Source organism: Lepidochelys kempii, chromosome 8, assembly GCF_965140265.1.
Source record: "Lepidochelys kempii isolate rLepKem1 chromosome 8, rLepKem1.hap2, whole genome shotgun sequence".
In the NCBI taxonomy this organism is placed as follows: Eukaryota; Metazoa; Chordata; order Testudines; family Cheloniidae; genus Lepidochelys; species Lepidochelys kempii.
Window position 1 is genome coordinate 108214466 of NC_133263.1, and position 26299 is coordinate 108240764.

Here is a 26299-nt window from a genome sequence, read left to right on the forward strand (position 1 = left end):
GGCTCTATGTAGGTATGAAACACTTTGAGATGAAAGGCAGTAGTCAGCTCTGTTTGTGGGTCTAGGTGTTATATGACACTAATCACCACAGTGTCAGAGCACCAGCTGCAAATTAAAAATGGCAGATGAAACATGGGAGCCTACAGGTTCCATGGCAGCTGGAAATGACATGTGGTCAGTCAGAGACCAAAGGCAGAGGGTGAGGGAAAGAGGCTGGTACCTGAGTCTCAGGTGGGTATGGGGGTCGGGTCTAGTGGTGCTTAGGAAATGCAGGAAACCAACTGCCTTGTGAGCTGCACGAGACTGAGTTCCTGGCCAAAGGGAAATGGGACTGTGACAGAAGAAACCCCAAGCATTTTATCTCAAACACGGTTCTCTCCTGGAAGAGTGGTATTGTTCTATCCGCTAAGGGGGAGTGGGGCGATGCATATGAGTTTGTGTCTGGTGACCTCAGTGCATTTCTGGGGCTGAGGAGAGCACTAGGCCTTGTCCTAACCCTTCTCTTTCCCGCTTTCTGCAGAGGGAGGAGAAGCAGCTCGAATTGTCCCTGGAGGCGCTTATTAGCCAGGTGGCTGACCTGAAGAATTCCTTGGTCAGCTTCATCTATAAGCTAGAGAATGAGTATGACCGGCTCACCTGGTAAGAGGGTGTGCATGTTTGTGAGTGCGGGGTGTCACGGCTAATCTGTCCTGTTGTGCAAGATGTGCTCTACATTCTGCTTGCTGGGGTTCACAGAAGCCTGACTATACTCGTGGCCCTTATTTCCAGCTGCTAAATCCCATGAAAAGAATCCCCACCCAAAAAATCTTTTCTTAATACTAACTTTTCATGCTAGCAATTGCAGGTGTTGCCACATGGCGGTCAAGTGATTTTGGAGGGGAGGTGCCCACACACTAGGTTTGGCAGATGATCTTCTGAACAAAGAAGCAGCCACAAGCCTTGTAGAAGAAGTGCAAACTACAGAGGTGCCTGCTCCTTGTGTTGGCTCCTGAGCAAACTGTGCTTCAGGACCAGTCATGAATGGAGTAAGCGGGGACCCTCCCTTGCTCTGTATAGATTCTAAGGCCAGAAGGAACCACTGTGATCATCTAGTCAGACCTCTTGTATAGCACAAGCCAGAGAACTTCTGGGGAATGTAGGGATAGTTGTGCATGATATTCTCCACTCTAGAAATGGTCTGGTTCTATTATCTGATCTAATGTGGGTGGTTTCCTTGCTCGTTAGTCCAGGGTTGCAATTGATTTCTAAATCTCGGTTTGGGTCTTTGTTCTAGGGTTTTTATGCAGCGCCTATCACCATAGCATTGAAGTACTTGAGGGACACACATCTCTCCCTATATGCTGTCATGACTTTTCAGCTGTGAAAATTCAACTTCGGGATTGAAATTTTCAAGATTTGGTCTTTGCCCAGAGATTAACTTCATAGGAGAGTTTGACCACAATCCACGCTGGTGTTTCTGAGTTCGGGGGGGTGAACTCCCCACTTTTCCCACTTCTAAAAATGGCCACATTTTACACATTCCGTTGCCATGGTGATGGACACAGTGTAGAATAGAATTACCCTACACAGCTCAGTGCTGCATGTGTTCTGAAATGTGACCTTGTCTTGTGCGTGAGTCCTTATGGAAAGGAATGTCCACCCCCAAGGAAAGGAAGGAGCATTTCCAGGACATCAGTCATGGGCAGGATAATGGAACAGCTGATATAGGACTTGATTGATAAAGAATTAAAGGAAGGCAGTGTAACTGATCCCAATGAACATGGGTTTATGGAAACTAACTTAATATCTCTATTTGATGAGATTGCAAGTTTGGTTGATAAAGGGATGCGTGTTGATATAATATAGATAGACTTCTGTGAGGTGTTTGACTTGGTACTGCATACCATTTTGTCTGAAAAAAAAACAAAAACTAGAAGGATATAAAATTAACATGGCATACATTAAATGGATTAAAAACTGGCTAACTGATAGGTCTCAAAATGTAATAGTAAATCATCATCAAGTGGATGTGTTTCCAGTGGTGTCTCGCAGGGATTAGTTTTTGGCCATATGCTATTTAACATTTGTATCTGTGAGCTGGAGGAAAACACAACATTACTGATAAAGTTTGCATATAACACAAAAATTAGGGGAAGTTGTAAATAATGAAGAGGTCAGGTCACTGATTCAGAGTGATTTGGATCTCCTGGTTAAGCTGGGCACAAACAAATAATGTGTGTTTTAATACAGCTAAATGGATACATCTGGGAACGGAATGTAGGTCATACTTACAGGATGGGGGACTCTATCCTGGGAAGCCATGACTCTGAAAAAAATGTGGATGTCGTGGTGGATAAGCATTTGAACATGAGCTCCCAGTACTGTGGCCAAAAGAGCTAATGTTATCCTGGGATGAATAAACAGGGGAATCTCGAATAGGAGTAAAAGAGTTTATTTTTCCTCAATATTTTTCACTGTTGTGACCGCTGCTGGAATATTATGTCTAGTTCTTGTGCCCACAATTCACGAAAGATGTTGATAAATTGGAGAGGGGTCAGAGAAGAGCCACAAGAATGAATAAAGGATTAGAAAACCTGCCTTATAGCGATAGACTAAAATAGCTCAATCTATTTATCTTAACAAAGAGGTGGTTAAGGGCTGATTTACAGACTATAAGTACGTACGTGGGAAAAAAATATTTTAATAATGGGCTCTTCAGTCTAGCTGAGAAAGGTTGAACATGATCCAATGGCTGGAAGTTGAATCTAGCCAAATTCAGACAGGAAATAAGGTGTAAATTTTTGACAGTGAGAGTATTTAATCATTGAAAAAATTTACCAAATGTCTTGGTCAATTCTCTGTCACTGGCAATTTTTAAATCGAAATTGGATATTTATCTAGAAGACGTGTTCTAGGAATTATTTTGGGGAAGTTCTCTGGCCTGTGCTATACAGGAGGTCAGACTAGATGATCACAATGGTCCCTTCTGGCCTTGGAATTTGTGAATCTATGAATGACTATGCAAAGGCACAGACAGGTGGATCCGGTCAGGCCTCAGTGCAGCCAGCTTTCTCAACATTCTCAGATTCTGAGAGTTCACTGAAAGGAAAGATCCAGTTGGATTTTATCCCTGCCTAGAGATGGCCTTCAGATCTGTCTGCCCACACCACCAGGAGTCATCCTCCATAGGGGTTCTAGCAGCGGGGATGTATGAGGATTTGTATGATCTATCCTCAGTTCTGAGCTCCATCCTTGGTTCAGCACTGGCCTGCAACTCCTTGATACCAAATCTTTGTTAAATCGGGAACTTCAACAGAGCCTTGAGCTCCTTAATCCCAGCCAGGGACAGAATTGCACTGAGATCTGAGAGAGACCACATCCATCTCATTCTTTTGTTGCTCCTGATTAGGGCCACTATATCTTTCTTCCTGACTGCACTGCTTACCCTGGCCATCCCCCCCAGCCCCACCCTGTGTGTGGCAGTAAAACTCATAGTTGTTGTTTTGAATCTTTGTCCATGTGGATCTTACTCAAGATGCGCTTGGGCCTCATGCATGAAACTGTGTGCATGGCTCCTTGAGTAGGACCTTGAGAGGGACCCACGTGGAGAAGACATCTTGAAAACCCACATTTACTATACGATAAGTAAATTGTTTGTTCCACGTTTCTTGGGGTACGTCTACAGTATGAAATTATTTCAAAATTATTCTATTAGAATTTTCAGAAGCTATTTTATACATTCGGTCTTCTGTGTCCCCACTAAAGAGCGTGAATTTGGTGGAGTGCGTCCACAGTACCAAGGCTAGCATTGAATGTCGGAGTGGTGCACTGTGGGTAGCTATCCCACAGTTCCCACAGTCCCCGCCTCCCATTGGAATTCTGTTGGTGTGGGCAGACAGATCTGAAGGCCATCTTGTCATAGCATGTAATTTAAAACCTACAGGCACCTCCTTCCCCTTTTCCCTTCCAGTGGTGCTGGGAATGGCGCCACCCATGGCATCATACAGGGGGAGGTAGAGTTATTAGTCCCTGCTTTGAGCCTTTGAAGTAGGCTTCTTTCACAAATACCAGAGACCACCCTTCCTCCCCCAGCCTGCTCTGCCCCTGGCTCTGAGGGTTTTGCAGAGACGAGCGGATGACGAACTGAGGCTGAGCTGTGAGAGAGCTCTTTCTGTCTCCTGCATCCATTCCCAGGTCTCGCTCATCCCCTTTCCCTTCCCAGGCCCTCAGTACTGGACAGCTTTGCACTGCTCTCAGGCCAGTTGAACACGCTGAACAAAGTGCTGAAGCATGAGAAGACACCCCTAATGCGCAACCAGGTTATCATCCCCCTGGTGCTATCTCCAGACCGTGATGAGGAGATCATGGTAAGAACCTGGCAGCTCTGCTCTGCTGAGAGATGCCCATGGAGCGCTGGAATGTGCTTCAGGCAATAGCTCCAACTCACCTACAACCTCCTAATGCTTAACACGCACGGCCTTTCCACAGAAGGAAGAGGGGGATGAACCGTTTGGGGGAGGGGTGGCTCATCCCAGAGCTGCTGTGTGGAATCGTTTCACCTGCGAACTTGCACTTTGGTACAGTCTGTAGTCCTTGCTCCACTTTGTGAAAATGCAGTCACCGTGCAGCCAAGGCCCCTAGAGAGAGCATCCCCTGTACTGACAGGCCTCCCCACTGGCTGTCCAGGAACTTCGCCTCAGCCATGCTCTCTCCAGAAGAAGTCTGCATCTTGCATCATGTCCTCAACTAACTGACCAACAGGGAAGTAAATTCCACAGTCCAAGACACGCAACTAAGAACCCCCAGGCCCCCCGATATTGAAATGTGGGGGCTGTTAGCACAAGCATCCCAGCTAAATGTGACTGTCATGGCAGGCATTGCCTTGGGAGAGAAGAGGGATCTCGGGTAGTCCCTAGAATGTTTGGATACTATGAGGACAGGCGTAGTGTAAGAACCTAGTTAGATAGGACCCAAACCATTTAATGCTTTGTAGATCAAAATCACTCAACAGCAAATTGTTAGCCAGAGCTCTAGCTTCCTAGCCTGTGTTCTTTGCTCCAGTTGTGTGACTGCTCTGCTGGAGGGTTGGGCTCTGAGCGTGGATTCTCTGATTGTTCCAGCGACAGACAGAAGGGCGTGTGCCAGTCTTCAGCCATGAGGTGGTGCCGGACCACCTCCGTACCAAGCCCGACCCTGAGGTGGAGGAGCAGGAGAAGCAGCTGATCACAGATGCAACTCGAATCAGCTCTGATGTGGCACAGGTAGGGGAGGAACAGCTAGGTGCTGCACCCACCTTCAACCCAGAGAACAGGCGCAGGCTCCCCATTTCTCTGTCTTGCTCCTGGGTTGCTACACCCTGCCATTCTGTCCTTGTTGTAATGTGCTTTTCTTCTAGGCCCTTCTCCCTTTCCCCTTCTGTGATTTCTCCAGCTGCCCCAGACCATTGGGCTCCACCTCCTCCTAAAGTGCATCGCATTCTGTAGGGATTGCTGTTTGATCAGCAGAGATGAAGAGTACACAGTCATTCACATGGCTGTTCCCTGCCAACCTTCTTTTGGACCCAGGCCCCCTAAATGCCTGCATTCAGTCACACAGCCACTGAGAAAGGTTTTATACACTCACCTTGCTGTCTTGTACCATGCTGGAGATGTCCTTGCATTTTCTCATTATTTCCACTTTGCAGAAACAGATCCAGAGCCTGAACAAAATGTGCTCAAATCTGCTGGAGAAAATCAGCAAGGAAGAGCGAGAGTCTGAGAGTGGAGGTATGGCACTAGGGTGGAGATGGGGTACAGAGTCCAAGGGGAAGGCTTGAGAGGTCAAGTAGAACACAAACCATAGGGCCTGAGGAGAGCAGAAGGGCCTTATGGGAGAAGAGTTCGGGGTGGGTGGTGGGAGGAGAGGCTGAGCCAGGAGAGCCATTTTTTAGAAAGGAATCCAGACTGTTTGAGATGGGTTTCCTGTGTGCCAGGCATTATGTATTCTGTGCTGTAGGGAAATCTAATTGATCCAAACTAGCATCATTCAGGTGAGTTCTGATCCTATCAGGAATGTCATTCGGGCCATTCTGGCACCACTCCATGCAGGTTGCTATTTCTTGTTTTTTCCTTGCTGATGCTGTGAGTGGTGCTGTCCAAGATCCAAAATATAGGTTTTCTCTGCCTCAGAGGGCTTACCATCTAACCAAGGCAGATGTGTAGCAGCGATCTGACTCCAGCAGCCCACCTACAGCACAGCAGCCCACACCCTGGTCTTCCCCGGCCTTGGTTACTACTTGCAGGGTGACCTCAAAACCCCCCCCCCCCACCACCACCACCGCCCCAAAGCACCTCAAAACCGTCTGCTCTGAACTGCCCAGCCCTGTCCGGGGACAAGTTTGTTGCTCCTCTAAAGAGACAAAATTGCAGTTTGCTACTTTAACTGGAGTTAACAATCACTTCAATTCAAACACAGCACTAGGTTGGTTTAGATAAAAGGGAAACAAAAATATTAGCACAAAGAGACAGCACCACCCAACCATCTCATTTCCTTCCAAATGCAGCGCTGGGATGGATATGGACCTTCTCCAGATTTTGTGGATCTGTAATAGCTTTGATAAGTGCTTTTATTCTCTTAGGATAGTCAGTCAGTTTAGTAAGTTTAGTTTGTTAGCCAGTAGTTCATAGTTAAATAGCATTAATCTAGGTTTTAGTATCTCATGAGAGTACAGGTGTCTATGGTGGGGCCGAAGACTAAGAAGCATGGCTTTGAAAGATGTGCGTTATGTTCCATGGTCTTCCCAGCTTCGGATGCCCACACCAGGGGCTTCAAATGCCTAGAGAAAAGACCTCGTTCTTCATGTGATGCTGTCTGTTGCACATTTACTCCCCATGTCCTGCAGGAGAGACAAAAGATTTCAAGCCCTCTTATTACAAGAAGTTTTGACTGTTACCCCTTTGGGATTGGGGGTATCAAAATCATCTGAGGGAAAGAACAGGTGGCCTGAATCAGCCCCAGGAATTTCCAGAGTGAGGAAGTTGATTACGCCAAAGGCATCAACCTCTGCACTGAGCTCTAGTTCCAAGGCAACCAAGCATTCAGTAGCTAAACCTTCAGACCCCGTTGCAAGAAAGGTACAGCCCTCTACTGAGACCATTCAGGATAGAGGACTTAACCCCCCTGACATCATGTTGGACCTGAGGACATTAGTTCAAACAAACAGAAAGCCAAGATGAAACATATCTTGGAGTTGGAAAAGATTTCCCATTTCAGGTTATTCATCAGATTCCTTGGATTGTGAATTCAGTGTGGGTCCAAAGTTAGCTAAGGAACCACAGCCTAAAAACATAATAGCCAATTGTAGGGTTTTCTTGGCCTTCAGACAAAGTTTTGTTTAATAGTTATAAAGGCTTGTTCCTCCTCCTGAGACCAATGCAAAGTAGCCAAAGAATCCAAAGTATCCATCAAAATCGAGCACTTCATCTCTTCCAGTTCTTTCTATCATGGTTTAGTCCTAAGTGGAGCACAGGATCTGGTCCAAGAGGTGAATATAGCTGGGCCACTTGGTAATTGTGACCATAATAGAATTAAATTTAATATCCCTATGGTGGGGAAAACGTCACAGCAGCCCAACACTGTAGCATTTAATTTAAGAAAGGGGGACAACACAAAAATGGAGAAGTTAGTTAAACAGAAATTAAAAGGTACAGTGCTAAAAGTGAAATCCCTGCAAGCTGCATGGAAACTTTTTAAAGACACCATAATAGAGGCTCAACTTAAATGTGTACCCCAAATTAAAAAACCTAGTAAGAGAACAAAAAAGTGCCACTGTGGCTAAACAACAAAGTAAAAGGATGATAAGACCATTGCAGAGAAACTAAATTAATTCTTTGCATCAGTCTTCACGAAGATCATCTGACTTCTTGGCTCCACCTCCGAAGACACCTACATGGTCTCCAAGAAAGACTAATTTAATCTGTATCTCTGCTGCAGATTCCGACCTCAGTTGTATCTCACATAATCTTTGTCGTGCTGTATGGAGTGGCTCACAACCTAAGTTCCCTGTAAGCTGTGCAGCCATGCAGCAGGTTATTTAGGGAGGTGCAGATCCCCCAGCCCAGCCCCTCCAGAGCTGCTGGCGAAAGGAGCCCTTCACCCGGCCCAGGCCCATCGGAAGTGCTGCAGCTGGGGAGAGGTGCCCCTCCCCTGGTCCAGTCCTGCCCCGCCAGAGTGGCTGTGGAGAGGAGTCCCTCCCCCGCCCAATCCAGCCTCTTCTCCAGCCCGGCCCCACGCTGCCGGAGCTTTCAGGGAGAGGAGCTCCTCCTCCGGCTTGGCCCAGCCCCTCGGGAGCTGCCACGGCTGGGGAGAGGTGCTCTTCACCCAACCCAGCCCAGCTCTGCTGGAGCCGCCGCGGCGGGGAGAGGTACCCCTCTCCCCCATCCCAGGTGCTGCTGTGGGGAGAGAGCTGGGGGGGGTCCTCTCTGTTCGCCACAGTCCCGAGGCAGCCTGCACCCCAAACCCCTCATCCCCAGCCCCACCCCAGAGCCTGCACCCCCCACACCCCAACCTTATGCCTAGCCCTGAGCTGCCTCCCACACTCCAATCCCCTCATCCCCGGCCCCACGCCAGAGCCCGTGGCCCCAGCTGGAACCCTCACCCACCCCGCACCGCAACCCTGTGCCCCAGCCCTGAGCCCCCTCCCACACACTGAATCCCTCGGCCCCACCCCGCCACATGAATTTTGTTATGGGCACCAATATGGCGGTGATGTGTCACATGTCACCTCCATATTGGTGCACATAACAAAATTCATTCCTCACATGGGTGGGAAAAATTAGAGGGAACACTGCTCACAGCTATGAGTGCCTACTGCTTACCTCAGGGCAGACTATCAAAGGGAAGGCAGGCATCCCAAACTGGTGAAGCCTGTCTGAGCTTCTTCCCTGAGCAGGGTCTGCCAGAGGATTGTAGCATGTGTGCTGTGGTTTAGCAGGTATGTACCCAAGTGGAAACAAATGTTGGCTTCACTCAGCTGCATTCTGTGTTTTAGCTCTGGTATAATTTCCACTGATCTAAGATATTGAAGCTCTTAGGATAACCTGTTCCCAGATGGCAGCACCTTTGTTGTCTGGCTTCCTCTTAACACTGCGAATTTCAATAACCTTTGTAGTTTCCTAAAGACAATATATAAAATTGACTAAGTTGGCTAGCCTTTTCAATAAAGAGCTAGCCATGCCCCAAATCACTCAACATATCCCATGAGTGGGAATATGCAGAGTTCATCCTGAAGAACTCCAGTTACAAGTGAGTAACCTTCATTTCTACAAGAGCTCAAGCAGCATCAGCTGCATTCCTTAGGTAAGGTACCCATCAGTGACATTTGCAGGGCTTCAACCTGGACATGTGAAAATATGTACCCGAGTCATATTATTTTCCAAGCACCAAGGGAAGATGCCAGATCTGGACGAGCTGTATTGCAGTTCTTGTTCAGATAGACTCTGAAACCCTCCTCCTTGCTGCACTGCACCTGAAGTGGAATGGACGTGAGCAACCACTTAAAGAAGAAAAAAAAACCAGTTACTCACCTGTTCTGTAACCGTTGTTCTTTGAGCTGTATTGACACATCTATTCCATGACCCACCCTCCTCCCCTCTATCTTAGACTCCAACTTCCTGTTTCCGGTAAGAAGGAGCTGAGGGAAGGTCAGGACAGCTCTGCCCCTCTATTCCATTGGCTAACACCACAAGCACGCAGACAGTGCATGCGGTGCTTGATGGGTACTGCTATGGGGAAAGAGCTCTGGCTTTGGTGCACTTGAACACACATGCTCACCCTGAAGGGGAATGGACATGTGCAACACATCTTGAAGGGCAGCAGGTACTGAACAGGCAAATAACCATTTTGTGTGCCATAAGGAGTCTCAATTCTAAAGTTCTGTGCTCTATCTGTACAGGAAACCTCCTGTTTTTAAAAACAGATCTTGGGTATTTCTGGTATCCGTGGCCAACATGGACTAGCACGGCCCTGTTACCTGAAACCATGTATGTTCAGTTCTGGAAAGTAGGTTTGGTTTTCCAACAGTCTGGGAAGGCTGTGGCATCTTATTCCATTGCTACCTGCCAGTCCACAGCATGGCATCTCGGAGAAAGGGGCCTTCATGGAGCCTCACGGATGTATCGTAGGTGTCCCATAGCGTCTGAGCACATCACGGTCTTTAGTGAACTTACCATCATGCACCCCGGTGAGGCAGGGCAGGGCTTTTGTCCCCATTTTACAGATTGGGAACTGAGGCACAGAGACTGACTTGAGCGAGGTCACACAAGGAGTCCTTGAGGGGGAATTGAGCCCCGGTCTCCTGAGTGCTGCTAGCATGCTGGCCCATCCTTATTCTATTTCATCTACTGGTATCCATGCCAAGTTCATTGTTACAGACGCAGGACAGTAGTGAGCCCAGGTTGCCTCCTGGGAACTGTCCAATGGACTTGGCTGTTGAAATGCTCCAGAAATCTTCTCTTTCCCTGCAGGTTTACGGCAGAACAAGCAGACTTTCAACCCTGCTGATACCAATGCACTGGTGGCAGCTGTGGCGTTTGGAAAAGGGCTGTCGAACCGGAGGCCTCCAGGCTCAGGGGGACCTGTCCAAGCAAGTCAGCCAGGAGCCAGTGCCATCATAGCAGGGGCTTCAGGCATCCAGCAGGTCCAGATGTCAGGTGCTTCCAGCCAACAGCAGCCTATGCTTGGAGGAGTGCAGATGTCACAGGCAGGCCAGCCAGGTAAATAAGAAGAATGCCTAAGAGTGCTTGATGTATGGGGGGGAAGAGAGGGACATCAAGGCCAGCAGTCCTACCCCAAGCACCACGTTCACCGTGCTGTCGGGGAGAGCGGGCTCTGAGAGCAGAGGGATACGCAGTATGGAGCTGGGGAGACCTGGCTTTGAGAGAGACATCTTTGAGGCAAGATGGGGGCTGAGGGCAGGGAGAGCAGAGCATATGTGGCATGGAGCTGGAGAGACCTGGCTTTGAGGGAGACCTCTCATGGAGTTGTGGGGGACACCAGGGTGTAGCTGAGTAGACTGCGGTATCTTGGGGATCTAGGTTAACCCACAATATGATCCAAACTGCCATTAAACAACAACTCAGAGCTGGAGTCAACAAAGGGACACAAACGGTGAAACGAACCCATATTCTCTTAGTACAAGGGAAATCTAGACATGAGGCTTCACCTCAGTGCAACTGAGCTTATTCCCACACCTCAGCACAAAACACACTAATCTCTGTGGATCTTTAACATGGGTTAAAGCCCACTCCTGGCCCACGCTCATCCACTCTGCTGGGAATGACCGAGAATCCTGTTTTAATAAAGACATTTCCCAGCATGTTGCAACCAGACATGTCAGAATGCACAGCATCCTGTTGGGGACCATGCATGCAGTCTGCAGGCTAGCGTCTTCTGTCTGTATTTGCTTCCCAGCAGAGAGTGAGCACCCTGGGAGTGTGGCCCTACCCCCCCACCCTCTGCACCTTCCTAACTCCCACCTCAGAGAAGTTAAGCTCTCTCAGTGATGGATTTGTTTTTACTTGAAAAGTCTGTGATCTGTTGTGAGGTTTTGGGGACCATCCAGATGGGTATGGGGTTCTGTCTCCACCTGCCCTGTAACCTTGGGGTCCATAATGCTGTGCAGCTACCGTTCAGATGGCTGACATCAGTGGATTTCCAAGAAAAGCCAGAGATTCAGAGATGAACTAGTCAGGGAATCCAGCATGAACAAGTTACACAGAAAATAAACATAAAGACGCAAACTTGATTTACATTTCCATGTTCGATAAAATCCCTTTGCTAATAGAAGCTGCCTGTTGTCTCTGAACAGTTGCCCGGTGTGTGCCCTGCTGTGGGTGGAATCTGGCATTCACTGACAGCTTCCTGCCTAGAGGTGTCCCTCAGTTTCTGGATGAAAGCCTCCTTTTTAAAGGGGTCCCCCCAAAACTATGGTGACATGTGGTTATTCAGAGTGGGGAAATTCCATCTTGAGGTGATAGCTGGGGATGTCTCAGTGTCTCCCTATTAACTCTCATCATTCATCATTATCTGTTCCTGGGTTGGACAATGGACGATTACATGGAGCCACTTGCCTTAGGAGGTGCCCCTCCCTGCTATGAGGTGGAGTTGAAGTTGTAGTACCAGTTATTAGCACAGTTTTCTATATATAAAAATACTTAGATTCATAACCAGTCTGTACACTTATTTCATTATGGCCATCACATTCAGAACATGACAAGCTGTGATACAAGATCTTACTCAATATACTTTGCATACTGTATTCTTGTTCTGTAAATCAGTGGCTCACTGCCATTCTCTCCGGGGGGTGTCTGGACCTCGATTGTCATGTCAGTTACTAGCCAGAAATGCTGAAGTCAGCGGTAAGGCACGCCATGGGCATGACTCTGAGCAATAGAATGTGAGTGCTGTGGATGCTCAAAGCAGAAGGAAGTTACGTAGATGCAGACTCTGGCTAAGTTTGGTGTTAGGATCCAGGCCCATGGATTTGCGATGCGTAAGTGTCCTCCAGAAACTCAGCTTTATTCAAAACACACATTTCTAGCCCTTACAGTTGTGAAGGAATCCTTTGAAATATAACCCAGCATAACCAGTGCAATGGTGTCTGCTGGTGTCAGCAAACATCCTGAAACAATGGCCCAGAGAGGTAGAATGGCCTCATTTATCTCAGTGGGGTGATAATTATGAACCACGACAATGTAAATGTCAGCACTGTTAGCGATTTCATGGTTGGTCCTGTTAGCAGAAACCTCCAGTTAATGTATTTCTCCAAATGCTCTCATTCCTAGGGTGTGGGAGGCCCAGCTGCCACTTCCCCCCACAGCTTCTGCAATGAAATGACAATGTAGTGTCAATACAGAATTCTATAGCACACAACACTGAATTTAGGGCAGCCCAGAAACAACTGAATTAAAATCATAAGGAAAGCTGAGCTGATTGAATTACTCATGCTCCTATTTAATTCACTAAAAATCTCAAATTTCCAAATTATTCTTGAAGCTGCCACAGAATCCAGGGGTGGTGGGTATGATGTTTGGGGAAGGAGGTGTTAATTGAGGGTAGTGTGGATATAACTCTGCCTACTGGTGAGTTCCTGGATGTGCAATGATAGTATTGATGGAAAACACCTTTGAGCAGCAGCCTTAACTCTAAATTAACATTGAGGAAGACAGTGTTTAGTGTTAGTCATTAATGCTCTGAGATCCTTGTGAAATGGAAAGTGCTATAGCAGAGCAAATTATAATGTATGGCTTGGCCAAAATAATGAGCAATGGTAGCAAATCTACATGCCTGCAAACATGTGATGGAGGATGTAACCAGGAAGAAGAGGGGAAGGATTTATTTAGGATGGGACAGAAGTTGGAACTGGATGACAGGAGAGGATCACCTGATAATTGCCCTGTTCTGTTCATTCCCTCTGAAGCACCTGGCATTGGCCACTGTTGGAAGACAGCATACTGAGCTAGATAGACCATTGGTCGGACCTGGTGTGGCCGTTCTTATGTTCTAACCAGCCTGCCCTGGAGCCTGGGGTTGGGACTGGATGGCTCCCAATAGGGCTGTTTCTGCACTGATGTTTTGGTGGTGCTCTCCTGTACAGACGATTTCTCTTACCAAGTGACTTCACAACTCCTTTTTCTTCTCTAGGTAAGATACCCAGTGGCATAAAAACCAACATCAAATCTGCCTCAATGCATCCATACCAGAGATGAGCAGGGAGGAGCCTCGTCCTGGCTGACCACACAACACCAGCATTCTTCCTGCCAATTGCCACTCCAGGATTTCCTTCCATGCCTGTCAAATCCCCTCAAGCCTCCACTCATAATCCCCAGCAGGGAGATTTCTGGGTGGGCTCTCCCATCCTGTGAGCTCCAGGCTGTCTCCTTCCTCTGGTTTTATTCAATGCTGGAGGGTTTGTGCGGAGCTGCTGATGGCCACATGCTTGGGGTAGGAGCTCCCCAGACAAGGGAAAGCCTGTCTCCCACCTGGTCTGGCCTGGAAGGGTCCATACGCTTCATTCATCCGAATGCAGAACCTGAACAGCTTCAGAGAAAACTCTTCTCCTGGCTTTTGTGTAAGGAGGTCCATGAAGGTTGCACTGCCTCCTCCCTTTCCCCTGCCTCCCATTGAATAAAGACCATGTACTATGCCAAGCATGACCACTGCTGTCTGTTTGTCAGGTCCAAGGGAGCCTCGCAGCCTGAGTCTCATTTCCCTTTGGGAATGGCTGTAGAACAGTTCTGCCTGTAAACATGGCATGGAGCTGGCCATTTATATGGCATCTTGTTCTCTATTGAATATTGATACGGAGGTTGAATCCAGGAGTTGCTGTTGGGTTTCATCTGGACACAGCACTCCCTGCCATGAGCAGAAGAATTGTTGTTTACTGTAAAACTCGCAATAGCTATTCCCCAGGCACCAGTGCTGGAATGAAAAAATCCATCCAAGGGGAAAATGAGTAACCCTGTACCACCCTTTGAGATTCCATGTTGTGAGGGTCATAGCAGAGGGAGCTGCAGGAACAGAAGCACAGATGCTCTGTTTCTTATCTACGCTCCTCTAATGCCTCTACTTGCCTTGATCCCGTCCCATCTCCTGATCTCCCTCGCACCCATTTTTGCTCTTCTCCGTAATTTCTCACTCTCCTCGTGCTCTTTCCTCTCACAATACAAACATGCTTTAGTCTTTCCTATATTAAAAAACCCTCGTTTGACCCCACTTGCCTCTCCAACTACTGCCCCATCTCCCTCCCATCTATAAAGTTCATTGAATGCACTGTCTAAAATAATAGATAATCGAGGCCAGCAGGGACCACTGTTGATCATCTCATCTGTCCTCCTGCCTAACACAAAGTGTAGAACTTGCTGTCTGGAGTTCCATCCCAGGCCCTCTCCAGTCTGGCTTCCACCCTTACACTCCACTGAAAGCACTCTTGCCATAGTCTCTAATAACCTGTTCTTCTTTTGGAAATCCTGTCCTCCCTGGGCTTTGGTGATTTTGTCCCCTCCTGGTTCTCCTCCTACGTCTTTAGTCACACATTCAACATGTCCTTTGGAGGGAGATCTTCCTCTGCACTCCCAATGTTATATGGTGACTCCATAGGGCTCTGTCCTTGGTCCTCTTCTCTCTCTACACACCTGTACAGGGTAATCTCATCACAAATACAAGTTCAACTACCAGCTGGATGCTGATGACTCTCAGATCTACCTTTTCTCTAGGCATGTCTCCTTCTGTCCAGACTAAAATCTTGGCCTGTCTCTGACAGCTCCTCATGGATGCCTAGCCATCAGTTCAAGCTCAACATGGCTAAAACAGCTCCTGACCTTCCCCCCGTATCCTCCTCACTACCTGCTTACTTGATCACTGTGGACAACGCCATCTGCCTGCCTGTCACTTGGGCCCATTACCTGGGCATCATCTTCGACTCAAACCTCTGTCTAAGTCCTTGCATCTGGGCTATGTTTTAATCTTGCCAAGTCTTTCTGCATAACATCGCTAAGATAAGGCCTTTTTCTGTCCACCCAGAGAGCTAAAACTGTCATCCACGTTCTCATAGTTTTCTTGATTATTGCCACATCCTTCTGTCTGGCCTTAACAAATGCCGTCTTTCCCTGCTTATATCCATTCTGATCGCTGCTCCAAAGATAATTTTCCTAGCCTGTTGCTTTGACCATGTCACCCTTCTCTTTGCATCTCTACACTGGCTCCCGCTTCTCTATCACATAAATATAAGCTGCTTGTCTTCACTTTCCAGGCCTTTCATGGCCTATCCCTACTTTGCCTATCTCATTCATTCTCGTAATGTCAACTCCCTGCTCTTATCAGCCGAGGACATCAGCCTACATCTTCTACTTGTTAAATTTTCAAACAAGCATATTCATGCTTTCTCCTATGCTGTCCCTCAGGCTTAAGAGGAGCTTCCCGTAAACATCTGCAAAGCTACCTCATTATCTTCTGTGACAAAGTTCCTGCTCTACCTTGGTGGGTCTTGTGCTTATTGGTGGATTTGCTCGCCTTGGAGCTTCACGGCTGCCCTCAGCTTGGCTGTTTTTCTGAACCCACAGTCCAGGTCGACTCCTCCTGTGTCTGACCAGGAGTTGGGAGGATTTGGAGGGAACCCGGGTCCGCCCTCTACTCCGGGTTCCAGCCCAGGTTCCTGTGGAATGCAGCTGTCTAGAGTGCCTCCTGGAACAGCCGTGTGACAGCTACAACTCCCTGGGCTACTTCCCCATGGCCTCCTCCCACCACCTTCTTTATCCTCACCATAGGACCTTCCTCCTGGTATCTGATAATGCTTGTACACCTCAGTCCTCCAACAGTCCGCATTCTCACTCTCAGCTTCTACTGCCTCTTGCTCCCAGCTCCTCACACGCACACCACAAACTGAAGTGAGCTCCTTTTTAAAACCCAGGTGCCCTGATTAGCCTGCCTTAATTGATTCTAGCAGCTTCTTGATTGGCTGCAGGTGTTCTAATCAGCCTGTCTGTCTTAATTGTCTCCAGAAGGTTCCTGATTGTTCTGGAACCTTCCCTGTTACCTTACCCAGAGAAAAGGGACCTACTTAGCCTGGGGCTAATATATCTGCCTTCTATTACTCTCCTATAGCCATCTAGCCCGACTGTCACACTTCCTTCAAATTCCTGCTTAAGACTCTCCTTTACCATGATGCCTACAAAAAAATTGACTAAGGTTAGGCTGTTGGTGTGCTGAGACCACTGTCCAGGGTACTGACTGGTGGTGTCCCATTGTTTGCTTGTACTCTTCCATCCAGTAACAGAGATTCTTCTTCAAGTGCTGGCCTTTCTGTATATTCCACTATGGGTACACATGTTTTCCATGCACCCAGAGTTGGAGAATTTTGAAGGCAGTGTCTGCCAGCCTAAGATCAACACAGACTTTAGACTTTGTCAAGGTGTCCCTAAATTCAGTCATGGCAAGGGCTTACCTGCCAATGGACATGTTCCAAACAATGACTTTATAGATCAGGTCATGAACAACCCTTGAACATCAACCAAAATTTCTCTCTCTCGGCACATACGGCTTCATGCACTCACATCACATCGTTTGACAGACTCCATCTTCGTTGCCTACAGGCATGGCTTCAGACAGTGTACTCATAGAATCATAGAATATCAGGGTTGGAAGGGACCCCAGAAGGTCATCCAGTCCAACCCCCTGCTCGAAGCAGGACCAATTCCCAGTTAAATCATCCCAGCCAGGGCTTTGTCAAGCCTGACCTTAAAAACCTCTAAGGAAGGAGATTCTACCACCTCCCTAGGTAACGCATTCCAATGTTTCACCACCCTCTTAGTGAAAAAGTTTTTCCTAATATCCAACCTAAACCTCCCCCACTGCAACTTGAGACCATTACTCCTCGTTCTGTCATCTGCTACCATTGAGAACAGTCTAGAGCCATCCTCTTTGGAACCCCCTTTCAGGTAGTTGAAAGCAGCTATCAAATCCCCCCTCATTCTTCTCTTCTGCAGGCTAAACAATCCCAGCTCCCTCAGCCTCTCCTCATAACTCATGTGTTCCAGTCCCCTAATCATTTTTGTTGCCCTTCGCTGGACTCTCTCCAATTTATCCACATCCTTCTTGAAGTGTGGGGCCCAAAACTGGACACAGTACTCCAGATGAGGCCTCACCAATGTCGAATAGAGGGGAACGATCACGTCCCTCGATCTGCTCGCTATGCCCCTACTTATACATCCCAAAATGCCATTGGCCTTGTTGGCAACAAGGGCACACTGCTGACTCATATCCAGCTTCTCGTCCACTGTCACCCCTAGGTCCTTTTCCGCAGAACTGCTGCCTAGCCATTCGGTCCCTAGTCTGTAGCTGTGCATTGGGTTCTTCCGTCCTAAGTGCAGGACCCTGCACTTATCCTTATTGAACCTCATCAGATTTCTTTTGGCCCAATCCTCCAATTTGTCTAGGTCCTTCTGTATCCTATCCCTCCCCTCCAGCGTATCTACCACTCCTCCCAGTTTCGTATCATCCGCAAATTTGCTGAGAGTGCAATCCACACCATCCTCCAGATCATTTATGAAGATATTGAACAAAACCGGCCCCAGGACCGACCCTTGGGGCACTCCACTTGATACCGGCTGCCAACTAGACATGGAGCCATTGACCACTACCCGTTGAGCCCGACAATCTAGCCAGCTTTCTACCCACCTTGTAGTGCATTCATCCAGCCCATACTTCCTTAACTTGCTGACAAGAATACTGTGGGAGACCGTGTCAAAAGCTTTACTAAAGTCAAGAAACAATACATCCACTGCTTTCCCTTCATCCACAGAACCAGTAATCTCATCATAAAAGGCGATTAGATTAGTCAGGCATGACCTTCCCTTGGTGAATCCATGCTGGCTGTTCCTGATCACTTTCCTCTCATGCAAGTGCTTCAGGATTGATTCTTTGAGGACCTGCTCCATGATTTTTCCAGGGACTGAGGTGAGGCTGACTGGCCTGTAGTTCCCAGGATCCTCCTCCTTCCCTTTTTTAAAGATTGGCACTACATTAGCCTTTTTCCAGTCATCCGGGACTTCCCCGGTTCGCCACGAGTTTTCAAAGATAATGGCCAATGGCTCTGCAATCACAGCCGCCAATTCCTTCAGCACTCTCGGATGCAACTCGTCCGGCCCCATGGACTTGTGCACGTCCAGCTTTTCTAAATAGTCTCTAACCACCTCTATCTCCACAGAGGGCTGGCCATCTATTCCCCATTTTGTGATGCCCAGCGCAGCAGTCTGGGAGCTGACCTTGTTAGTGAAAACAGAGGCAAAAAAAGCATTGAGTGCATTAGCTTTTTCCACATCCTCTGTCACTAGGTTGCCTCCCTCATTCAGTAAGGGGCCCACACATTCCTTGGCTTTCTTCTTGTTGCCAACATACCTGAAGAAACCCTTCTTGTTACTCTTGACATCTCTGGCTAGCTGCAGCTCCAGGTGCGATTTGGCCCTCCTGATATCATTCCTACATGCCCGAGCAATATTTTTATACTCTTCCCCGGTCATATGTCCAACCTTCCACTTCTTGTAAGCTTCTTTTTTATGTTTAAGATCCGCTAGGATTTCACCATTAAGCCAAGCTGGTCGCCTGCCATATTTACTATTCTTTCGACTCATTGGGATGGTTTGTCCCTGTAACCTCATCAAACAAACAGTCCATGAACACAAAAGTAACAGTTCCCATCACAGTAATCATCTCTACTATGGTGGAAGGATCCCCACCAAATATGCATAAGTGTTCCCTTTCTTTCCCCATCACCAGGCACAGTGATCATTACAGATGTCTCCCTCTGAGGCTGGGGAGCCCAGATGGACAGTCATACAGCACAGGGCACTTGGAGATCCCGAGAGACCGGGATGTATATGAACATTCTGGAATTGTGGACAATCTGAGAGGCTTGCAAAGCCTTTCTCCTATTCATACAACGTCACCATGTCTTGGTAATGTCGAACAATATGACAACCATCTTTTACATCAACAAGCAGGGAGCAGTGAGATCCATCCCCGTGTGCAGAAGCATTCAATCCATGGAATTGGTGCATCAGCAGTCAGATCAGGCTTTTGGCAGCTTACCTTGCAGGGAATCAAAATGAGTTGATGGTCACACTCAGCCGACGCTTTGCTATCAACCAGGAGTGGGAGCTACATGACTCCATGGTAAACAGTATTTTTGCTGGCACCTTAAAGACTAACAGATTTATTGGAGCATAAGCTTTCATGGGTAAAAACCCCACTTCTTCAGAAGTGGGTTTTTTACCCATAAAAGCTTATGCACAAATAAATCTGTTAGTCTTTAAGGTGCCACCGGACTCCTTGTTGTTTTTGTGGATACAGACTAACCCGGCTTCCCCCAGATACTTGACAGTATTTTTGCTCTATGGAGAACCCCCACCACGGACCTGTTCACCTCTCAAACAACCAGGAAGTGTAACATATAGTGCTCCAGAGGCGCCCTAGGGCTTCATTCGTCGGATGACACTCTCCTTCTGTGGTCAGATCATCTGAACTAGGCCTTCCCTCCCTTACTACTCCTATCTTAAAAAGAAAAGAAGTACTTGTGGCACCTTAGAGACTAACAAATTTATTTGAGCATAAGCTTTCATGAGCTACAGCTCACTTCATCGGATGCAGCTTAGTCGCTAAGGTGCCACAAGTACTCCTTTTCTTTTTGCGAATACAGACTAACACGGCTGCTACTCTACTCCTATCTTGACTCTTGCAGAAGATTCATTGGGACAAGACACGAGTCATCATCATCACCCCCAACTGGACCAGACAGTTTTGATTCCAGAGACTTGTACTCCTGTCATCTTACTCATCGATCAGTATTCAACCCTTTTCCAATAGCCTGACCCGGGGAAGGGCAGAATCAAGCATTCCAACCCCCAAGCACTCCATCTCAGGCATGGGTTTTTGGATGGGCATCAACTCTAAACATTTCTGCTCTGAAGCCATGCAAAGCATCCTTACTAATAGTTGAAAAGATTCCACTCGGAAAGGCTACTTAGCCAAGTGGAAGTGTTTGTCTGGGCACAAAAAAAACTTATATCCCCAGAAGCTGCAGGTATTCTCCTTATTCTGAACTATCTTCTTTCCCTCAAAGTAGCTCGTCTTTCCATCAGCTCTTTATGAATCGACCTGGCACCAATCAGTGTGTACCACCCACCTTCATATGGGAACTCAATTTTTGCTCACCTGCTGACTGCCTGGTTCTGGAAGGGCCAAGTTAGAACTTTTCTGCCATTAAGGAACCCTGCTCCTCAGTGGCACCTACGCCTTGTTCTTTCGGTGCTCACAAAGCCACCCTTGGAACCACTGTCTACATGTTCCGTGTCTCGCCTGTCTATGAAGGTTGCATTCCTCGTAGCCATAATCTCAGCCAGGCGGTGGGTGTAGGATAAGTACAAAATTAAAGAATTAAAGTTAGCTTAAGTTAAATGATAAGGCCAGAAGGAATAAAGTAGGGAGGACGTCTGGTTCAAAGAACTACTAGCGAGATAAAGGGAAGTTTCTAAACAGAAGGCCTCTGACCAATAGGAGAAGCTGTAGATGGTTTTAAATAAAACAAAGAGAATCTGTCTTTAAATAAGCCAACATGACCCTTCCCCAGCCCACACACCAATAATGCCTGTGTGAGCCCAGGTGCAATGGGGAACCTGTTGGACAGCAGGAAGGAGGGAGGAAAGGCCTTGGGAAGAAAAGAGGTTGTAAATCTTACCTGGATTAAGGCTGGAAATAAGGGTGAACTGTCTCCAGTTGTCTTTTGCTGTAGTCAGTAATTGGCAGTGACATCACTTGTTTGTTAAAGATATAAATAGTAAACTCTAAAAGGGTTCACTGATCATACCTGCCTGACCAAGCTAGAGCCGACCAATATGGGTCTAAGCACCCCTTGCTTTTAGCCCATTTGTAAGTATCTTGATCAAATGCTTATACAGGTTTTGTTACTGTTTGGATGCATTGCTTATTATTCAGGCTTTTTAGGCATGTTTAGAGTAATTGTATAAGTTTATCTTTGGATTTAATAAAGGAATTTATGGTTGTAAGGGGGTACACACTGCACTCCTCTGGATTCGGCCCCTTGGCCCCTTCTCCTCCGTGAATCAGGGACACTTTAGGCTGGTGCAACACCGGTGTTCTTTATTTGTGATCAGTTTCCCACCACCAGTTTCCAGCTATATACAGGCTTTACAGCTGCTTGGCCTACCACAGGCCTGGCCAGCAACAGACTAAGAGGCTCCTACTCCCTCTGCTACACAACCCCCAGCTCTATGTGCAGGTGGCGGAGTCCCACTCGGTGCAACAGAGGCTGGTCCTCGCAGAAGTCACCGGAGTCAGAGACCTCCTGGACTACGACTGGGGAGCCTGGCTGGATCCCCTGATGCTCGCTCAGTGCATGGGGCTCTCCGGCCCTCGTACTCCCCAGCACGTACTTCAGGAGGCGAGGGCCACTTTACCACCCACTGCTCGGGCCTACCTTGACTGGGTCCTGCGGGAGGTTGCCCACCCTACACCCCAGGCCCTCTGGACATTTTCATCAGGACTCTGCCCCGTGGCCCCACCCGGCCATCCCACCCCTTCACTGTGAGCCGGCTGCACGAATTGCAGCCAGTTCATTTCTGGACCATGCCAAGGAAACATCTGTACACGCTCGTGCTCCACACCCTTCACGTCCTCACCCCCTGCCCCATCACGAAGTGGTGGGACCTCCTACCGCCTCTGGAGGGTGAGGCACCCCGGTGGGCCAGCCTATACTCCACCCTGGTCCCGAAGCCCACTGGGGATAACGGTTGGCGGCTCCTTCACGGGGCCATGAGCACGGGCATGTTCTTGGCACGGTTCACCCCCATCCTGGACACCTGCCCCTTCTGCGGCGTGAGGGAGACCCTGGCACATGTGTATCTGGAGTGTGCCATGTTGCAGCCCCTATTCCGACTCCTACAGAACCTCCTGCTGCAGTTCTGGTTGCACTTCTCCCCACACTTGTTTATATTTGCACACCCTGTCCGTAGCCCCACTAAATTGCGAGACCTCCCCATCAACCTCCTCCTGGCACTAGCCAAAGTAGCCATCTACGCCACCAGGAAGAGGATGCTAGACAAGGGGGTGCTCTGCAACTGTGAGGCCTATTTCCACTCCTCCCTGGTCTCACTCATCTGGGCAGAGTTCCTCTGGGCAGCATCCGCTGGCTCCCTTGATACCTTTGAGGAGCAGTGGGCACTGTCCAGGTTCTCTGCTCGGTGTCCCCGTCAGGTTCTCTTCGTTTAGCCCTGTGACCTCACCCCTGTCCCTGTTATGTCTTTAGTTGTCCCCCATACTTAGTTGAGATCCCGGACCTTGTGGATCCTCCCCTTAGGCTGGGAGAGGTCCTTTAGGAGGCCACCCATTTCCAGGATCCCAACAGGCTGAGGCTGAGCTCCTAGTCTCCACCCCCCAACTTTTTCTGACTTCCTTCCAGCCTTATAGCTCCTGCTAATGAGGCTGGTAGGTGTGGTCAGTTACCAGGCAAACATAGGGCAGTTCACCCAGCCCCAGTCTGTTCTCTCTGAATGGGACTGGAGTGGCAGGAGCTGGTTAAGGGCTCTTTCAGCGCCTGCCACAATGGTTAAATTAGTGTTTGGTGGTTTCCCATTTTAATAATTTCAAAGATTATTAATCATTCCAGCAGTGGGTGATCTTGGAGCACTGATGGTGGATCCACCTTACATCATATTCCATAGAGACAAAGTTTCATAGCATTTGCATCCCAAGTCTCCCCCCACTCCCATCACCCTCTCCCTGCACACACACACACACACACACACACACACACACAATTGTTTCAGAGTGTCACCTGAACCAGTCAATCCACTTACCTGTGTTTTTTCCAAAACCACACACATCTGAAGAGGAGAGGTGACTTCATTCCCTTGATGTGAGTCTGAGCCTTTTACCTACAAAGGAGAAAGCCAGTCAGGAAATCTCCCAGACTGTTCATTTCCATGGCGGAAAGAGTCTGAGGCCATGCTGTTAAATGCATCTCGAACTGTGTCTCACACTGCTCCCAGCTGTGTCATTGCCGGCCCCCTTTATAACAACCTTTTGCATAGTTGAAGATGGTTATAAATTCTCCTCCTCAGTCTTCTCTTGACTAAAATATTCCTGTTTCTTTCAATCTTTCCTCATAGGTCTTGTTTTCTAAACTTCTTACCATTGGTGTTGCTCTCCTCTGGACACTCTGCAGTTTGTCCACATCTTTCTCAAAGTGTGGTTCCCAAAACTGGACATGACACTCCAGCTAAAGCCTTCCCAGCACCAAGTAGAGTGGAAGAATTACCTCCTGTGGTCTTACATACAACGCTCCTACTAGGACATTCCAGAAGGACATTTGCCGTTGCAGCATTGGCTTTTTGTAACCTAGTGGTTAGCGGGTTTTTAATCCATTTGAGTGCCATGTTAGTTTTGCATCATAGAATATAGAATCATAGAATATCAGGGTTGGAAGGGACCTCAGGAGGTCATCTAGTCCAACCCCTGCTCAAAGCAGGACCAATCCTCAATTTTTGCCCCAGATCCCTAAATGGCCCCCTCAAGGATTGAACTCACAACCCTGGGTTTAGCAGGCCAATGCTCAAACCACTGAGCTATCCCTCCCCCCCACCACTGCATCGTTCTAGTTCAAAATGTTGTACCATACATTTGCTTTACAGAAGTCTAATTATATTACATCAACACCATTACCTTTATCAAACAAACCTGTAATCTCATTAAAAAAAAAAACGGGTTATTCTGACCAGCGCTATTTTCCATAAATCTGTGTTGACTGGCATTAATTATATTACCCTCCTTAATTGAGTACCCTATCATCCATTCCATTATTTTGCCCAGGCTCGATGCCAGTCTGTCAGATCTATAATTACCTGGGTAGTCCTGTTTATCCTGGCACAACATTAGCTTTCTTCCAATCTTGTGGAACTTCCCCAGTGTTTCAAGACTTACTGAAAATCATCATTAACATACCAGTGAGCTGGGCAGCCAGCTCTCTCAAAACTCTTGGATGCAAGTTATCTGGACCTGCTGATTTATAGATTTGTAGATTCCAAGGCCAGAAGGAACCACTGTGATCCTCCAGTCTGACCTTCTGTATAGCACAGGCCAGAGAATTACAACACGCATTCTCTGTACTCTGACTACATAGGTTCTGCTCAGGTTCAGTGGCCAAATCATGTCACTTTGAGCCACCCACTTTAAATGTCTAAATTTAGTAGCTGTTTGACATCCTCCCGAGTTCCTATTGGAATGGAAAGTTTCGTGATCGTACGATAGGACTACGTTATTGGCTTTTTCCCCAGTTCAGAACAGAATTGTTTATTGATTGTTTCTGCCTTTTTCACATCTGTATTGACCATTCTACCATTTCCATCTAGTGATGGATTTTCAACTATCTGCATGTGCTAACCCAGCCCGGAGCTCTCTACAGCAGGGGAGCTTAGCAGACTGTTCATATACAGGGAGGGAGAAGCCTGAAGGAAGGAACCTGTTAGGGAGTATATGTTTTCTGTACCTAACCAAAGCCATCACTTGAGGCTTGCTGGCTCAGTCTGTGCCACTGTAGTCATGACTGGAGGCACTTACTTTAATGACATGACTTTTCTGACTGATGTGTCCCATGTGTGCTCTGGGTCCAAAGGCAGATGTGCCCTGGGGTTTGGACTGAGGTTGTGCTGAGAGTAAGCTCTGCTCACCACTTTATAGAAATGTTGAGATTGGTTTTGCATTCAGATCACTCCCAAAGCCACTGGACCTGAACTTAGTTCTCATGAAGAACAAGCTTCTTGTAGATCTGGGAAGAGTTCACCTTAGACATTTTAGAGTGAAGTGCTCAAAAACTTCAGGTAGGGTAAGTGAGGGACATGGAGAGGCAGAAGGGCTCAGTGGTTGGAGTGCTAGCCTGGGACTTGGGGGACCTGGGTTCAGTTCCCTGCCATGCACAGGCTTGCTGTGAGACTTTGGCAAGTCATCTAGCTACAGGTTTTTAAAGGTATCTGGTTCGCTAAGGATGCAGAGAGGCACCTGGCTGCTTCTGAAAATTCCACTGGGTACCTATCTGCATCCCTGGGCAAATCGATACCTGTAAAAATCTGGCACTGAGCCTCTCTCTGCCTCAGTTATCTGTAAAAAGGGGATGAAGGAACTTCCATATCTCACAGGAGTGTTGAAAGAGCAAATAGAATAATAGAAATGTAGGACTGGAAGGGATCTCAGTAGGTCATGTGGTTAGGGTTGCCAACTTTCTAATCTCACAAAACCGAACACCCTAGCCTGCACCTTCCCCAAGGTCACGCCCCTTCCCCAAGACTCTACCCCCTCCTTGGTGGCTCGCTCTCCCACACCCTCACTCATTTTCAGTGGGCTAGGGCAGGGGCTTGGGGTGCAGGAGGGGTTGTGGGCTCCGGGGTGGGGCCAGAAATGAGGGGTTCAGGGTGTGGGAGGGGGCTCCAGGCTGGGGTAGGGGGTTGGGGTGCGGGAGGGGGTGAGGGCTCTGGGGTGGGGCTGGGGATGAGGGGTCAGGATGCAGGAGGGGACTGCGGGTTGAGGCAGGGGGTTGGGGTGCAGGGAGGGTGAGGGCTTCATCTGGGGGTATGGGCTCTGGGGTGGGGCCAGGGATTAGGGGTGCAGGAGGGGGCTCCAGGCTGGGAGGTGGGGCAGAGAGGTTCAGGATGTGGGAGGGGGCTCTGGGCTAGGGCAGGGGGTGAGAGCGCCATCTGGGGGTGCAGGCTGTGGGGTGCAGGAG

The 26299-nt window shown here is 48.1% G+C and overlaps 1 protein-coding gene across 2 annotated transcripts in view; it reads left to right on the top strand.

Moving 5' to 3' along the window:
• MED8 (mediator complex subunit 8) overlaps positions 1-24294 on the top strand; it is a 34136-nt gene extending 9842 nt beyond the window's left edge. The window contains exons 2-7 of one of the 2 annotated variants that reach the window (XM_073358015.1): positions 521-639; positions 4202-4346; positions 5100-5240; positions 5663-5744; positions 10482-10730; positions 23694-24294. In XM_073358015.1, coding sequence (XP_073214116.1) covers positions 521-639; positions 4202-4346; positions 5100-5240; positions 5663-5744; positions 10482-10730; positions 23694-23707 — 750 coding nt within the window. In that variant the 3' untranslated portion in view covers positions 23708-24294. Of the gene's footprint in view, positions 1-520; positions 640-4201; positions 4347-5099; positions 5241-5662; positions 5745-10481; positions 10731-13659; positions 14166-23693 lie in introns of those variants that run through there. The other variant, XM_073358013.1, reaches the window with a different exon arrangement.
• The last annotated feature ends 2005 nt before the right edge of the window (positions 24295-26299 follow it).